Source organism: Aedes albopictus, chromosome 1 (genome assembly GCF_035046485.1).
Source record: "Aedes albopictus strain Foshan chromosome 1, AalbF5, whole genome shotgun sequence".
NCBI classification, from domain to species: Eukaryota; Metazoa; Arthropoda; class Insecta; order Diptera; family Culicidae; genus Aedes; species Aedes albopictus.
This window is the reverse complement of record NC_085136.1, coordinates 244147608-244165048: the sequence shown is the minus strand read 5'-3', so window position 1 is coordinate 244165048 and position 17441 is coordinate 244147608. Positions and strand designations below refer to the sequence as shown.

Below are 17441 nucleotides of genomic sequence, written 5' to 3'. Positions count from 1 at the left end.
GCTTGTTTGGTCCACTCTGGTCGTTACCCCCCTCGCTGCTGTCTACATTGTCGTCGAGCAGTCAATCTGTCTCTCGAGGTCGCGATTTTTGTGGAACGTCGAGTCGATCGCGAGTGTTTTGGTGCAAGTGAAGGTGCTGTGCAGTGTTCGAATTTGATTGATTGCGCTTGGCGCAGTTAATTGCAGTGTAGTGCAGTGATCAATTAGTTAGTAATGGCCGATCTTCGCGCCCTTGCTAAGAGTGAGCGACGTGTGCTGAATACGCTGGAAGGACTGGAGAATTTCGCGCGGAGATACGATCCCAGCCAGGACGAACCACAAATTGCAGTGCGCCTGGAATCCCTGGAGGCAATCTGCAAGGAGTTTTACGCGATTCGGCAACGAATTGAGCTGCTAACGGACGAAACCGCTGACGATGAGGACGACAAGGATGTCCAAGTGCGCGAAAAGGCCAACCTGGCGGCGCTTACCGAGTTCGAGGAGCGGTATTTTCGCTTAAAGGCCAGTCTCATATCGAAGCGAGCTCCCCCATCACCAATCGCGACGACGTCCGGAATCGGTCAACCTGGTGACCGATCAGATTCCTCTTTTTCAAAGGTGAAGCTACCAGAGATTCGCCTTCCGTCGTTTGGTGGGAGGATTAAGGAGTGGGTCCCGTTTCGAGACAGCTTTTGCAGCCTGATCCATGAGAACAAGCAGCTCAACGACATGGACAGGTTCAGCTACTTGAAGTCAGCTCTTTCCGGAGAAGCGTTGCAGGAGATCGAGTCTGTGGAGCTTTCAGCTGCAAACTACAGCGTGGCTTGGAAGGAGCTGGAATCTCGCTACGAGAATAAGAAGCTCATAGTGAAGGCCCACCTCGATGCTCTGTTTGCCGTGGAAGGCATGAAGCGCGAGAGTTACGACGGCTTGAGCAGCCTTATCAGCGGGTTCGAGAAAAACCTCCAGATGCTGCAGAAGATTGGAGAAGACACCGCTGCGTGGAGCACAATTCTGGCCTACATGGTGTATTCCCGGCTGGATCCTGCCACGCTACGGCAGTGGGAAACGCACCACAACTCCAAGGAAGTGCCAGCGTACCAGAACATGATCGCTTTTCTTCGCAGCCATTGTGCAGTACTGCAATCCGTCGCTCCCGTGAGTTCGAAGCCGAGCGGTTCCGACTATCGCTCATCGAAGCCATCCGTGTGCCATACCACCGTCAAACCGTCGAGGAAGTGCCCATTCTGTGGTGATTCGTGGCATCCCGCTTTCGTCTGTGGAAAGTTCCAGCGGTTACAAGTTGCGGAGCGGCTAGAAGTTGTTTCCAAAGCAAAGCTGTGCCGGAACTGTCTCAGCCTTGGCCATTGGGCCCGATACTGCGACAAGGGAACCTGTCGTCACTGCCAGCAGAAGCATCACACTCTTCTGCATGGAGCACAAATCCGATCCTCCGTTCCACAATCGCAGTCAAATCCTCCGACACAAACCAGACAACAGCCACAATCCTCGCCACTAAGACCGAACCCGAGACCACAGACATCAAACGCTAGCAACACTACACCCAGCAACTCTCAACGACCTAGCACTCAGTCACCAGCCACCAACACTGCCACATCCACCACTCAAACACACATTGCACTCCCAGCTACTCCCACACACAACATTCTGCTCTCCACCGCCCTTGTCAGGGTCCAGGATCGTCACGGCAATACCATGCTAGCACGAGCCCTGCTGGATTCGTGTTCTCAGCATTGCCTGATGACGAAAGAGTTCTCCAGCAGAATGAATTTCTACGCGTCGCCATCACTTCTCTCCGTTCAAGGAATCGGTTCGTCGATCAGCACGTCGACGAAAATCGTCAGCGCTGTAGTTCGGCCAAGGTTGGAGGGCATGTCGGCATTCTCGCAAGAGATGCATTTCAATGTTCTCCCGCAGCTGACTGTTTCGCTACCGACAGCCAGTTGTAGCATCACCGGATGGAACCTTCCCGAAGCAGCCTTCCTCGCCGATCCGCGTTTCCACGAGCCAGGACCGGTAGACATCATAATCGGAGCAGAGTATTACATGGACCTGCTTCGGAACGAGCGACAAAAAGCGACTGAAGATGGACCTACACTACAGAACACAGAGTTTGGCTGGATCGTCTCCGGCAAGATACCCGATCGCCCTGTCGGTGGATCGCCATCCTTGACTTTCGTCTGCTCCACGAACGATCTTCAAGAACACCTCACGAAGTTCTGGGACCGAGAAACCTGTCGAAGTCACATTACGCAGTCACTGGAAGAGTCAGCTTGCGAGGCGTATTTCAACCGGACAATCTCCGAAACGGGGGAGGTGTGTGTGAGGTTGCTGACGGCGAAATCACGAGCTGCTCCTCTCGACAAAAGGGGGAACAGGAGTCTATCGACGGTTCAAGCTATCGTCTGCTTTGCTGTTGGCCCACCTCTTCGAAAAGGTCGTGAGCAGCCTTAGCAAACGTGCAAGGTGCTTCTTCTGGACGGACTCAACCATCGTCAAGTGTTGGCTATCGTCGTCGCCGTCAAGATGGAAGCAGTTCATCGCAAGGGTTTCGGAGATTCAGCAGATCACGAAGGACGGCGTCTGGAATCACGTTGCTGGACTGCAGAATCCGGCGGATATTATTTCCCGCGGAATGGCTCCCGCACAGTTGCAGTACGAATCGCTCTGGTTCAGTGGGCCGTATTGGCTGAGGTTGGACGAGCGCAACTGGCCATCAGCCCCACCGATCAGCGAAGACGATTTCGATCCGGTGGATCTCGAAGTCAAGAGCGTCTCTGCAGCACTTCGGGTAATCCAACCAAGCGACATTTTCAGCCTCCGCTCATCGTTCAGCGACCTCCAGCGCATCACTGCCTGGATGTTACGATTCCGCTACAATACGCAATCGGCCAACCGAAGTACGCGACGACAAGGACCCCTCACGAAACTTGAGCTCGAGGAAGCGACAAAGGCGTTGGTTCGCCTCTGCCAACAAGAAAGCTTTCCGCAGGAGTTGGCAGACCTGACGAGCGGTAGAGAAGTTAGAGAATCGTCGAAGATCCTAGCTCTAAACCCGCAACTCGAGGACGGAATACTGTGCGTCGGCGGCCGGCTGCGTCACGCGTCAATCACAAACCGGCGCAAGCATCCATACATCCTCGATCATCGACATCCGTTCGCGTACATCGTCGTCGCCCACTACCATCTGAAGCTGCTGCATGGCGGACAACAGCTGATCATTTCGACCGTCCGAGAGCGTTTCTGGCCGACAAGCGTCCGGAATCTCGTGCGAAAGGTGCTTCACGAGTGCGTGCCCTGCTTTAGGGTCAGGCCAAAGATCCAGGATCAGCTCATGGCAGATCTCCCACCGGAGAGAGTTACTCCTTGTCCACCGTTTCAGCGCGTAGGAGTCGATTACTGCGGCCCGTTTCAAGTCGCTTACCCGCACCGACGTTCTCGGCCAGTGAAGATCTTCGTCGCCGTCTACATCTGCCTCGTTACCAAGGCTGTACACTTGGAGCTAGCGGCAGACTTGTCCGCTCAAGGTTTCATCGCGACCTTGAAGCGCTTTATCTCCCGGCGTGGCAAGCCGGAGTTAATCATGTGCGACAATGGCAGAAACTTCGTTGGAGCGAGACGTCAACTAGACGAACTTCGTCGGCTGTTCATCAACCAGCAATTCCAGTCGGACGTAGTCAGACAAGCCAACGAGGAGCAGATAGAATTCCGCTTCATCCCGGCTCGGTCGCCGAACTTCGGCGGACTGTGGGAGTCAGCAGTCAAATCGTTCAAGCTGCTGTTCAAACAGACGACCAGCTCCGATCGGCGAAGTAAGCATCCAGCACCCCTACTTACCTGATGGCAGCCCACTGAAATTCCTCAGCTCCAATGAAGAGTCCTTCCAAGATCACTGTCGTCGGCAAATCCATTCCGTCCTCCACGTCCGTGAGATCAGCAGCACCAGTATCAGCATCATTTTCTTGTTCAATCGTCCCGTTCTCCGGCCGAGTGCAGCAAAACTGTCAACAACAACAAATCAGCTGCAAAGCTAACTAGGTCAAAGTCCGTGTTGCATTGCTGAAGAAAGCGAATGTAGGTCAGCTACAGAAACTGGGTCAGTAGTGCGACGAGCAATCCGGCACCGAGTCGGCTCCAGCTACATAATGAATTGTTTTGCTTTGCTTTCACAGCAAGTAGGGCAATAGGACCGGACCGACAGTACATAAACCGAAGAGCCGTAGCCATAGAGTATATAAGAACAGAAATGAAAAGTAGAATTTCGGGATCAAAACAAACCCGAAAATTTTTGTATCTAACAATAATTGTAAAAAGTGTGTAAGTTAAAGTGAGAGAGTTGGAATCAAAGATTCCAAGGCGGCCGGCTTATGGTAGAGCGAGAAACAATATTGATCGCAAGTTAAATTGTACATGGGCACCCCTAATACATGTCTCCGTCGGCCCGCTCTCGCTCTCATTGTCCGTCGATCTCGCATATCGGGATCGATCGGTTTGCATATAGTATATAGGAGTAGGTAGCTAGCAGATAGGCAAAACAGCTGTTTACTTGAACAGTCCAAATAAACCGCCGCGGAGGAAACATCTCCTCTTTTCGTTGTTACTCGACCGCAATAAAGTGTATTTTCTGTTCGCGTAATAAAAGTGTTTCCGTTCGTAATAAACGTAATTCTATCAAGTGTCCGAAAGAACAACCCGCGGCGGGCGCGAACAGCTGGTTTAAGCGGCGACGAGCTGGTAGTGGTGCTCCCGGCAAGTCCACCCTAGCGGTGCCTAGGCAAGTCCACCCTAGAAATGTGATACCGCCGGCTTACACGGTTACAGAAGTTACACAGATTTGTGTACTACTAGATCAGCCTCACCGCTGTGTCAAATGTACACAGATACTTTTCCGGCTCCAGCGCTGGCATGAATACAAAATTAACAATTATTTTCGCATTGATCGATTCCTGATAATGCATGTCATCGTTCAGAGAAAATTAGTTACGAACTTTGCTCCCATACCAGCGCTAGAGCCAGAAAAGTGACTGTGTACATTTGACACAGGGGTGGAGGCTGATCTAGTAGTACACAAATCTGTGTACATTGTACACAAGCCTGTGTACATTGTACACAAGCCTGTGTTGTTTCGTTTTAGGGTGTACTGATGAAACAAGCGATTGCGGACCTGCGTCGCGCCTGCCTACGGGCTAGGTGGCGGATGCAGCGAGCACGAACTGAGGAAGAGCGAACCGAACAGTAGTGGGTACCTAGTGTAAAAGCTACGCTGAAGACTGGGATAAGAGCAAGCAAAAAGGCCTGCTTTGAGAGTCTCTGTCAGAGTGCGAATGTGAATCCGTCGGGTGACGCCTACAGGATCGTAATGGCAAATACGAGAGATGCAATGGCTCCAGTATGTTACCGTTGGATCATAAAACCGCTTATCATGATGCCGAGTAAAAATAATAGGAAAAGAATATTCAAACTGACTGTTGATGTTACATGTTGTTTCCTTATAAATACTTGTTATTTCCAATATTATCCTAAATTTCTTAAAAACCTTGCTAGGGATAGTTACTATGAGCATGCACACTATAATAAATAAATTAATAAATAATTCAACACAAAGTAAATTCTAAATGTTATATTAAGATTCACAACAAAATTTGTAAAACACATTTCGAACACGACACAAAATACACTAAAATCTGCTGCAGGGGATCATATCGAATGGTTGTCGCGAGCTAGCTAAAGGACGGTCAAAAAGAGAGGAAAAGGGAATATCCCACAAAAGGGTAGATGACTGGCAAATCTGGAGAGAAGCATCGATCTCTTTCCTACTACGATAGCCAAAGTCAGAAGAAGTTTGCTATTAGCTCTAAAAAAATCAGAGATCTGCCCGGTAAAATCAAGTTGACCTATTAGGTCTGCCGGAATAAGTCTTCAGCAGCTGTGAAATAAGCTACCAAGCGAATCAGGACACATTAATCCTTGGGCGCAACAAACCCATCAAAAGGCCGAACCCGCTCGGTCTAAGGGCGGGCATCCTGCTCGGATTGCCTATTTGAAGAGGACCCAGTGACCATATTACGTCGGAAGCACGTTATTTCCGTTAGTAAAAGGCCATTGGAGGCATCCGCGAACACCTTGGACCCCCACAACAACGTGGTCTTGCCCAGCACATTGTGGATTGACCAAATCGACCGCCAGACCCATATCCCGGTTGAACCCCCCTCAAACCGACTGCCAGACCCATATCCTGTGCTTCAGCAACCCGTTCGCCACCCCCACCATTAGCAGCAGCACCACCATCGACGCCGGCCGGCCACCCCTTCAACAGACCCTCACACCCACACACAGACTATTTGTAAGTAAGTTGAATAAATTAAGATTAAAACTATTTAGGGTCTGTGTCAATTGGCGAATTAAAATTAAATTTCACTTAAACTTGACAGTTCGATAATTATTTCCTTAGGGGAACTGTCAAGTTTAAGTGTTGAACTGTCAAATTTAAGTAAAAATTAATTTTAATTCGCCAATTGACACAGACCCTTAGTTGATGTTCCCATTCATTGAGCCTTGATTAGCCCCTCGAAGTAAGCCGACCATGCAGAGCAGGGAGTCCACGCTCAAGCTTCCCGGTATTCGTGTGAAAGCCAGGGGTCCGTCTGATCCAGAGTAACAAGTATCTCCAGAGATGTTGGAGGGAATCATCGAGGGTATCAGGTATCAGTAGGTCGGCTCTAGAGGCACGTTCTCCTCCATTTGGGAAATTTGTGCCATCGCCATGAACACGAGCCTATTCATCATTTACCTGACGGAGAAGGGAAGGAAAAAGGATAGGAGATGGGAAAGGACAGGTAAGGGAATAGGATCGTCATACTCGCAAAAGCGTACCACAATGGGTTCACATAGCGTCCTGAAAAGGACACTGTAATAACGCATAAGCGTGCCACAATGGGTTCGAACAGCGCCCTGAGAAGGGCACTGTGATAATGCATAAAGCGTAAAGAGAGCCTATAGCTCTTTACCACAGCGGGTCAAGAACAACAGAACGTCCTGAAGATTCAGGTTTCTGAAGTCAGTTTCACTTAATAAGTGTTTCCCGAGTACTCGGAAACGCAATTGCGCAAAAGCTGGACAGTTACATATTAAATGATACGAAGTTCCATAATCGGATTCACAGCTATCACATGCAAATGAATCAGCTTGCTGAATATTCGCCATGTGATAACTGAGTCGGCAGTGGCCAGTCAATGCTTTGACCAGCATGCTGCAATTCTGCTTTGACAGACTTGGTAGATACTTTGCCACCCCTAGAGATGGCTCAGTACAATACAATTTTGTTTGACGACATGACTCCAAACTATTCCAGTATTGTTTGTGCTGAGTGGCAGCCCAGGTGTCAATCTGAAGCTTCACCCAACACTTGGATACCGGAATAGCTGGCTCAGGGCCAATGAAGTCATGTGATGCTCCAGTGCGAGCTAACTCATCAGCCAATTCATTTCCAGCGATGGAAGAATGGCCAGGTACCCATACAAGGTGAACAGCGTTTGCTGAATTCAGCTCCTCAATTTGAGTTCGACAAGCGATAACTATCTTCGACCTGGAGTTGGCCGAAGCAAGTGCTTTAATAGCAGCCTGGCTATCTGAACAGAAGTATATTACTTTGCCCATTACGTGCTGCTGAAGTGCTGATTGCACTCCGCACATAAGAGCAAAGATTTCGGCCTGAAAAACGGTGCAGTGTCTGCCAAGTGAATAAGACTGATACAGCCTTAGCTCACGAGAATAAACACCAGCACCTGCTCGACCTTCTAGAAGGGAGCCATCAGTGTAACATACGATGCCGTCTAAAATACTTCTCTCCAGATAACCAGATGTCCACTCTTCCCGGGAAGGGAATTTCGTGGAAAATGTCCTATATGGAAAATTACAAGCAATTGTAAGATCACTTGGAGCAAGGACAACTTTGTCCCAATTCACCAAAAGTGGAAACAACGAGGTGTGTGTTGAACTGCGGTTCACAGGAGTTTCCTCTAGTAAACCGAGTACCCATAGACGGTAAGTGCAAGAAAGTGCTTCTTGTTTGAGATGAATGTGTAGTGGGACAACGTCAAAGAGAACTTCGAGCGCTGCCGTGGGAGTTGAAGAGAACGCTCCAGACATCGCCATTAAGCACATCCTTTGGAGATGGCCTAACTTTGATTGGACCGTTCTCACTTCGCCCTTTTGCCACCACACAAGACATCCATAGGCCAATATTGGCCGAACAACAGTTGTGTAGATCCATTTGATATACTTGGGTTTTAGACCCCAAGTTGTACCAAAGGTTCGCCGGCATTGCCCGAAGGCCATACAAGCTTTCTTGATTCTGAACTCAACATGAGGTGTCCAGGAAAGCTTGGAATCAAGAATGACTCCAACATACTTTACCTGTTCAGTCACATTGATTTCAGAATCAAAGAGACGTAAAGTTCGAACACCATTACGGTTTCGCTTTTCCGTGAAAAGAACAATAGATGTTTTACTCGGATTTACCGAAAGGCCATATTGGCGACACCAACCCTCAACTACCTGAAGAGCGTTTTGCATCAGGTCGAAAAGGGTGCTGATGCACATACCGACTAACAATGTTAGGTAGTCGTCGGCAAAACCATAAGTAGGAAAACCGCTATTATTGAGTTGCCTCAATAGCGTATCTGCTACGAGATTCCATAAAAGTGGTGATAAGACTCCCCCTTGGGGGCATCCACAAACACTCAATTTCCTAATCGCCGCTTGACGCAATGTCGAGAAGAGATGTCGGTTTTTGAGCATTTGGTGAATCCAATTGGAAATCATTGGAGATATACCATGACCCCGTGCGGCTTCCAATATGGCATCGAAAGGCACGTTGTCAAAGGCACCCTCGATATCTAAGAAAACACCCAAGCAGGATTGCTTTTGAGCGAATGCCTTCTCGATATCGTAAACAACTTTGTGTAAAAGAGTCACAGTGGACTTTCCAGATTGGTAAGCATGTTGGTTCACATGAAGAGGCACATTGGCCAGATAAACATCACGGATGTGATGATCCACAATGCGTTCTAAGCATTTCAGAAGAAAAGAGGTCAAACTGATAGGTCTGAAGCTCTTTGCTTCTTCATACGACGCGCGACCCACTTTCGGAATAAACTTCACAGTAATATCCCGCCAGGATTTGGGAATATACCCTGTAGCAAAACTGCAAACAAGTAGTTGTTTCAAAACATGTTTGAAATGATCAAATCCCTTCTGAAGCAAAATAGGATAAATCCCATCTGCCCCAGGGGATTTGAAAGGAGCAAAGCTATTAAGTGCCCATTCAATCGATTCTAAAGTTATGATACTCCGAGCCGAAGCTAAAGAATCATAACTACGAGAAAAGACATCAGGTTCATCCGAAGATGTAATATCCACACATCCGGGGAAGTGTGTACTGAATAAACATTCTAAAACTTCCTCATCAGAGGAAGTGAAATCACCATTTGGCAAACGAAGTTCGTTCACTTGAAAATCCTTAGATTTTGCAAGGATTTTGTTCAATCGACTGGCTTCACTCAGACTGGAAACATTTGTACAAAGGTTTTTCCAGCCGGATCGTTCAGCAGACCGAAGAGCTTTCTGGTAGGCCTTGCGAGCCGACCTGAAAGCCTCCGATCCAGCCGAACGTCGTCTGTTCCAACTCTTTCTACATTGTTTCCTGAGCTTCGCCAGATCGGAGTTCCACCAAGGGGTTCCTCTTGTGGTCTTCACAGACCGCAGAGGGCAGGCTTCTTCAAAAGCTTCCATGATGAAGGCCGTTGTAGTATCAACGGCATCATCTAAATCACTTGGAGTGTCAATTGATGGTGAGTATCCATGAAATTTGGCTGCAACCAAATCGGTAAAGAGATCCCAGTTGGTTGACCGGGGATTCCTGAAACGCAAAGTTTGCGAAGTAAAATTCACATGTTCAAACAAGATGTAACGATGATCAGATAAAGATTCTTCATCTGACACATGCCAATTGGTCAGCTCATGACTAATTCTGCTAGAGCAAAGCGTTATGTCTAACACTTCCTCTCTACCAGATACCATGAAGGTTGGGCGGTTGCCTATGTTAAGTAATCCAAGATCTGTACTACTCAAGTATTCCATCAAACTGGAGCCTCTCAAATTGATGTCTGAGCTGCCCCAGATTATATGGTGAGCATTAGCATCACTACCAACAATTAGCGGAAGGCCTTTTGAAGTGCAGTATGCAATGACTTGCTTGTAAGCATCCGTAGGGGATGGTTCATCATGCGGTAAATAAACCGAACAATAAACGTATTTCCTGTTGAGGTTTCCAACAGATACATCTATTATGATAGCACATATATCTCTGGTAGTTAGTTCAGAGATGAGTGTAGCAACGATTGCGTTGTTGACAAGCACACATGCTCGAGGCATGACACGTGAGTTTGCCATTTCATTTTTACTGAAAGTAGCAAACACCGGATTCACAAGGTTTCCTAAATAGAAATTCCCCTTACGAAAGTAAGGTTCTTGGACTAACGCCACTTGGGCTGTACCATTTTGCATAAGTCTACAAAGATTGATCGTTGCTGTTCTTTTGTGCTGAAGATTGATCTGAGCTATCCTAACCGTAGCCACTACCCAAACTAGGCAAGATTAAACTCTTAACAATCACAGCACAAAAAAGAACAGCAACAATAAAGCCAAATCGGTATCGAATTGAGTGCGCCAAAGGCGAGGATGCACAGAATACACTGTGTAAAACGCATAATGCGAAACCATATAGGTGAAAATCTAAACTAATTAATAACATCTTCATAATCCCGCCCTTATTCAGCCTCAAGTATGAGATTGAAGAAGGGCAGCTGATTGTCTCGGAGAAACACAAGGTCCACCGCGCTATTGCTCCGGTTAGCACAGTAAGGGCAAATACTGTGGAGGGTGCCCTGGTACTCCACAGGCTCCGTTTGCGGTTAGGTTTTTATTAGACCCCCCTAGCCATTCATTCCTAGGCACGGTAAGCATAAAGCCGCATAACACCATGAATTAGGGGTCACCTGATTAGTGGATTCCTACCACTGGAACAGGCGGTCCGTAGTGCTATTCTTAGCCAGTTGAACTAACCGCTACCGACACTACACAGCTATCTAGGCTGATCGGGAAAAGAAGTTGATATTGGTGATCAACTTCATACGGGCCCGAAAAGCCTTAAAAATTAATTTTAATTCGCCAATTGACACAGACCCTTAGTTGATGTTCCCATTCATTGAGCCTTGATTAGCCCCTCGAAGTAAGCCGACCCTGCAGAGCAGGGAGTCCACGCTCAAGCTTCCCGGTATTCGTGTGAAAGCCAGGGGTCCGTCTGATCCAGAGTAACAAGTATCTCCAGAGATGTTGGAGGGAATCATCGAGGGGCTTTACCGCGCCATGATCCTAGTTATTGGCCTCCTTTCGTAGGGCAGCCGGGGAATGGGGCTGGCGATTCGAAGCGGGTCACCGATTTTGAACTTGCAGTGATAGTAAAGTCCTTCAGCGTAGGTAAACCCCCAGGTCCGGATGGAGTTCCGAATTTGGCCTTAAAAGTAGCTATTGCAGAGGCTCCCGAGATGTTCAGATCTGCTATGTAGAAATGCCTGAACGAGGGATTTTTCCCAGAAGTTTGGAAGAGGCAGAGTCTGGTTTTATTGCCAAACCAACCCAATATGCTTGATTGACATGCCGGGAAAGGTGTTCGGAAAGATAATCCTCAATAGAATTTTGAGGTACACGGATGATGTAAATGGTCTCTCGAGCAATCAGTTCGGCTTCCGGAAGGGAAGGTCGACCGTAGACGCTATCTTGTCGGTTACAACGACCGTCGAGATAGTGCTCCAGCGTCAGAGGTGCAGTAGTGGCTCTGAATGTAAGGAAAGCGTTAAATAGCGCCTGTTGGGCGGCTATTGCCGATGCGTTCCTGCGTCGGCGGATACCCACCCCGGTACTTGAACAAGATTAAGTATAAGTACTGCCAAGGTGTTCCAATGTCAACTTACAGGGGGTGGCCAAAATGTTTGGGATAGGCAACTTTTTTTCTCCCAGAAAAAAAATTCAACATGCTGTAACTTTTCATAGAGTGCATCAAAAAATCTCAAATTTTGACTGTTTATCCCCCTGTTATATGTGCATCATTGGTACAAATTTGGGCTCGATTGAATAATTTTTCGCAAAGTTAGAACCGTTTGGGTAAAACACTATTTTTAGACAACTCATTTTTGAGCTGTCATATCTCGGAAACCAGTGAACCGAATTGAATGAATTTTTTAACGTTTATCAACAATATATTGATACTTAATACAACGTTATAAAATGTAATATTTTTTCACGGCGAATTAAGTTATACCGGGTTGAAATTTTTACCCATATAGAGGAAAATAAGTCAATTTTACAATACCACACAAAAATTACTAAATGTATTCTTCCTTTAATCTAAATAGGCTCTAATATATCTAATTAAAGATAACTTGAGAACCGAAGTGGAAAATTTTTGGACATCAACACTAACATTTTTTGACATTGACTTGAAAAAAATATATTTTTTCGAGAAGAATCCAAAAAGTGTCAATCCATGATAACTTTTTTCAACAATCAAAAAGTATATATGTTTTAATAGTTTGTGAAGCATTTGTATATTGTTAGTGTACGTTCAAAATTTCATTCAATTCGGTTCACTGGTTTCCGAGAAGTTACAGCTCAAATATGAGTTGTCTGAAAAATAGTGTTTTACCCGAACGGTTCTAACTTTGCGAAATATTAATCAATCGAGCCCAAATTTGTACCAACGATGCACATATAATAGGTTGACAAACAGCCAAAATTTGAGATTTTTTGATGCACTCTATGAAAAGTTATAGCACATTGAACTTTTTTGTGAGAGAAAAAAAAGTTGCCTATCCCAAACATTTTGGCCATCCCCTGTATAACCCGTGTATTCTGAATTTAGCCATTTGTTTTGAAATTGAAACTTTCACACAAGCATTCCAGTATTCCATATTCTATGAGCCGCATAAGAATAAATACAAATATTGAATGAGAGTTTGAGAAATATCTTCATCCAAATTTCCCATGCCTATAAATCAACGCAAAGCCAAAGTAACATCGGCAAAAACCACAAGATCAATCCAAACAAAAATATCGATTGATGACTGCAAATTAGTTGCCTTCCTGGGCTCTTTTCCCAACCGACCGAGTGTTATCCACTTTTATGTCATCATAACTATAATATGCTAGACGCAACATGGTATCCCAGCAAGGGCACATCAGAAATAGCAAACCTCATCGAACCACATGTGGTGAGGGAAAAATGACATTTTCCCTGCAGCTCGGCGGGCGATCTGCGCCAATTTGTACCTCGCAGCACAGTAAACACACACGCTTCACTAGAGCACCAGTTCAGCCTACCGACGACGAGCCAGACGACAAACGGAAGACGAAATGCCCATATACCTACATACCTATATATATACGTGTATATACCTCATACAACACCCTACACGGAACCGCCAAACTACCCAAAATTGAGTTCTTTTGATGCAATCCCATAGTTCGGCCCAATAAGCCAAATTTGAGTAAATCGATTAAACTCACACTAGGTAAATTGCCTTCACCTCCAGCAAAAACATTTACTTGAGAGTAGGTAAATTCAACCCAAGACCCCCCCTCATTCAACCCAAATTTGAGTAAACCTGCATTTACCCAAAATTGGCTTATTGGGCTCAAGGACCCCCGTTGGGTAGATGCATCTCTGTTTGTTTTTGACAACATCGGTGAGGGAAAGAGGGAAAACAACCTAATTTTGGGTAACTAGTTTATTCGATATACTCAGCTTTGAGTAAAATCAACCCAAAAATTAGGTAGTTTGATTTCTCCGTGTACGGGATCGTCTCCTGACCACTGACTGTGAGTGAAGTGCTCCACACAATGCATCCGTTTGCGTGTGCGTGACAGTAGTTTGACACATTTCCCATGGGAAAACTGTCAAAAAAACGCAAACCTCGACGGAACGGACGCTATGTGTTCCAGGCTTGAGAGTCAGTTTAGGCAGAAGAATCATATCCTTCTCTAGAAGGATTGATAAACACAAACAGTGACTGTCTCGTCAGGCAGCGTCATCTCATGCATTCGGATGGCCGTTTAAAGTTCAAACAACGTGCCACAAATAACCGAAGCAGTAAACGTGCGGGAGTTCAGCAAATCCATACTGAGTAGTCTGGGCTCGATCCTCGGTCGGTCTAGGATCTTTTCAATATGTGAATATTGAAATTTTTAGTTTATAACTTTTGAAGCGCTCTCTTGAAGCAGAATTTATCACAGTCGGCACGTTAATGCCATTAAGAAGAAAAAGAACAACGAGATTGACTTGTTCGGGTCTTGTTGGCTGCTGCTGCTGCTAATTGATCCCATCAGGGTTCCGACACAAGTGTGATTGATCATTTTAAAACCAGGTCGAGTGGCACGGCCATGCATCGTTAGAGCCTATTAGCTAAATTTAACCCTTCGGGAGTTAGTTGTATCACACTTTGTACCTACTTGTGAGATATTTTTTGGAACGGCGGCGTAGGTAATGAGAGCAAATTGTATAATTGTTCATTTGATTGATCTGCTCATTCGGTACAACTTTGTGATGCCTTTTTGCGTTTGCTATACCGTTTCATGCTTTAGACATTATATCACAGGTATGTGTGTAAGAAATGTAGGAACTATAACATGTATTACAAAGCTTCTTCTTCTTCTTTTGGCGACAAAGTATGCTTCTGAGTGTTCTATGAGAACTTCCACAGGCATTCTTCAGTTATTCTTCAACAAATTGTGATGATATTTAGTCATTAACCAGTTATTGGAATTACACCACAGACAAACATACGTAATTCTGGCAAATTTTCCATCGAAAACTTTTCGCTTCTACGAACATTTGAAATTCATCCTATTTCAAAAATAAATTATTTAGGCACCAATTGTTTCCGTTCTTTTTGTTCTCATGCAAGCTCTCAATTACCTTACCGGTCAGACTGAGGCTTGAATGTCTTCTGCTGTACGTAGGAGTAGTCTCCCTTCTACTCGATCCATGGCTGTGCATCTCCAGTTCCGCACTCTGCGAAGGGGTTCGCCCTCCACTTGATCGATCCACCTAGCTCGCTGCGCACCACGTCTTTTTTTACCAGTCGGATGGCTCTCGAGAACCATTTCAATCGGGTTGCTATTCGGCATCCTGGTGACGTGACCCGCCCTCCGATTTTCGCGGTGAAGACGATGTTTTTTTATACCTTGTTGGGTATATAAGTCACTGCGACCAGCTTTTAGATCTATTGTGACAAATGCCCCAGTATTATTTGGCTATGCCAAGTTGACGTATCGCCATTGTTATTAGCAAATAATCGAACCTTGACTGTTAAAGTGATCCCAACACGGTGCTACAGTTTGGATGAAATGGACTACCACATTGAGGTTTGTTTTCTAGACATCAAAGGGTTCTATCAGCCCCTTGTCGAAGAACCTAATTCTTTTAGCTGCAATTGCCGGGCATTTCTTCAGGAGTAATATTTAAATATTTTTGATTTTTGTTATTCCTGTCTTTCCCCTAAAGAGAGCTGTTTTGAATAAATGTATGTGTCGTAATCGGTTTATCACACACGAATAAACTAGTATTATATCAATCTTAATCAAAATTGGCTGAAATCTTGCAAAAAGCTGGAATTAGACAAATGCCATCGTGTCAGACGACGATGATTTGATCCACTTTTTTGTTTATTTATCTTCGTTCTGCCGTTCATGTTGTGAGTAAGAGGTAGTGGTCGCGCTAGAATGAAAAAAATGTGTGTTTCCAACACAGTCCCTGTGCGGCATGGGCGCTACTCAAAAATGAGAGTTTTTATTTTAGAGAGTTGTAGCCAAGCGATACAGTTGAGACACACGACCCAAGTAACAATTCCATTGCTAATCGGTTTTGTTTGATTTTTATTGGGTTTTAATTACAGCAATAATTAAAACTCACAGTTTTATGACTACTTTTATGAAAACCATTGATGAAATGTTTTATAGTATACTTGAAGATATCGTACGTGGATGCTATCGACTGTTTCGAATTCACAGGGGATTTTTTCGGCTTTCAGTCTATTAAGCGATTAAAACGAAAGTATCTTTCTTACGCCCGACGTTTCAATGGGTTTTACCTATAGACACTATAGATTCCATAGACTCGCGGAGGCGTAGACAACTGTAGCCAAACGAACTGTCAGTTCGTGTAGCCAAACGAGCATGACGTCACAATTTCAATAACGACAGTGGATTGCGTGACGTCATATTCGCTCGGTACACTCTAAATTCACGGCAAAACACACTAAAATCGTATTCCTCAACCATGTCTCCGCGAGTCTATGGAATCTATAGTGTCTATAGTTTTACCATCTTTTTCAAGGGTTCTGTAAAATTACATTGGTTCTGTTACATGGAAATACAAAAACTTACAAAAAACTACAATCTTACAAGGATATTTTTCGTTTTTCGTCTGGAGGTTTGTTCTTTGCGTGAAAACTTGTCAGCATAGTATGGTTCATCAATTCCCTAAAACATCAACAATCAAAAACACTTTTTTAACAATTGGAACTACATAAAACAGATAAACAGTTACTAACTATCGGATTTTCTACACAGAACGGAAGACTGGACACTGGGCAACTACACTATTTTTCTTCGTCTTTAGACTATGTGCATTTAAACGGTCATTTTGTAGTCATTATTATATAAAAGTGTTATGGAGGAAAATAGTTATTGAATGCAAGTTCTTATCATAAGCTATTGTGTGTCATTATCATTCAGGTTTGTCTGGTTATCTATTGTCTGTGTATCTGTGCGGTTTGTTTTGGTTTTTGTTTTAAGTGTGTGTAGAATTCCTGCATAAATGTTACTTAGACCGTCGCAATAGCTTCGCTTGTTTACCGTCTCGTTTGTGTTCACGATGTGGCAAACTTCCAAGATAGGGAGAGCAGAGTACCGTCGGTGACTATCGAGTATCTCTGTTCTATCTAGGGCAAAGCGATGGTTGTTATCGGCCGAATGCTGCAAGAGAGCCGTTCTCTTTTTTAGGCGGCCGAGTTCATAGCTGTTGTAGTTCTCATCATCGTTGTTGTTGTTTTCGTCTATTTTATTCATTAGCTTGTCCAGTTTGTTGATGTCACTCTTGTGGTGTGCCACTCTCTTCTTTAGGCTGGTTGTGGTGAGCCCGACGTAGCTGGCATCGCAGTTTCCACAGTGAATTTTGTAGATCACGTTGTTACGTTGCTCTTCTGGGATGCGGTCCTTCGTTTGTGTGAACAGACCCTTGATCGTGTATTCATTCCTCGTTGCTAGTGTTATGTTCGGAAGGTCTGTTTTGAGGAGCTTTGCCAGTCGTGTTGTCAGGTTGTTTA

The 17441-nt window shown here is 45.3% G+C and overlaps 1 protein-coding gene across 1 annotated transcript; it reads left to right on the top strand.

Annotated features, from left to right (window-relative positions):
* The first annotated feature begins 213 nt into the window (after positions 1 to 213).
* On the top strand, positions 214 to 3841 carry LOC134291403 (uncharacterized). Its single transcript, XM_062859114.1, has 2 exons — positions 214 to 2316; positions 2438 to 3841. The coding sequence occupies exons 1-2, from the start codon at positions 214 to 216 to the stop codon at positions 3839 to 3841; spliced, it is 3507 nt and encodes a 1168-aa protein (XP_062715098.1).
* Positions 3842 to 17441: the final 13600 nt, after the last annotated feature.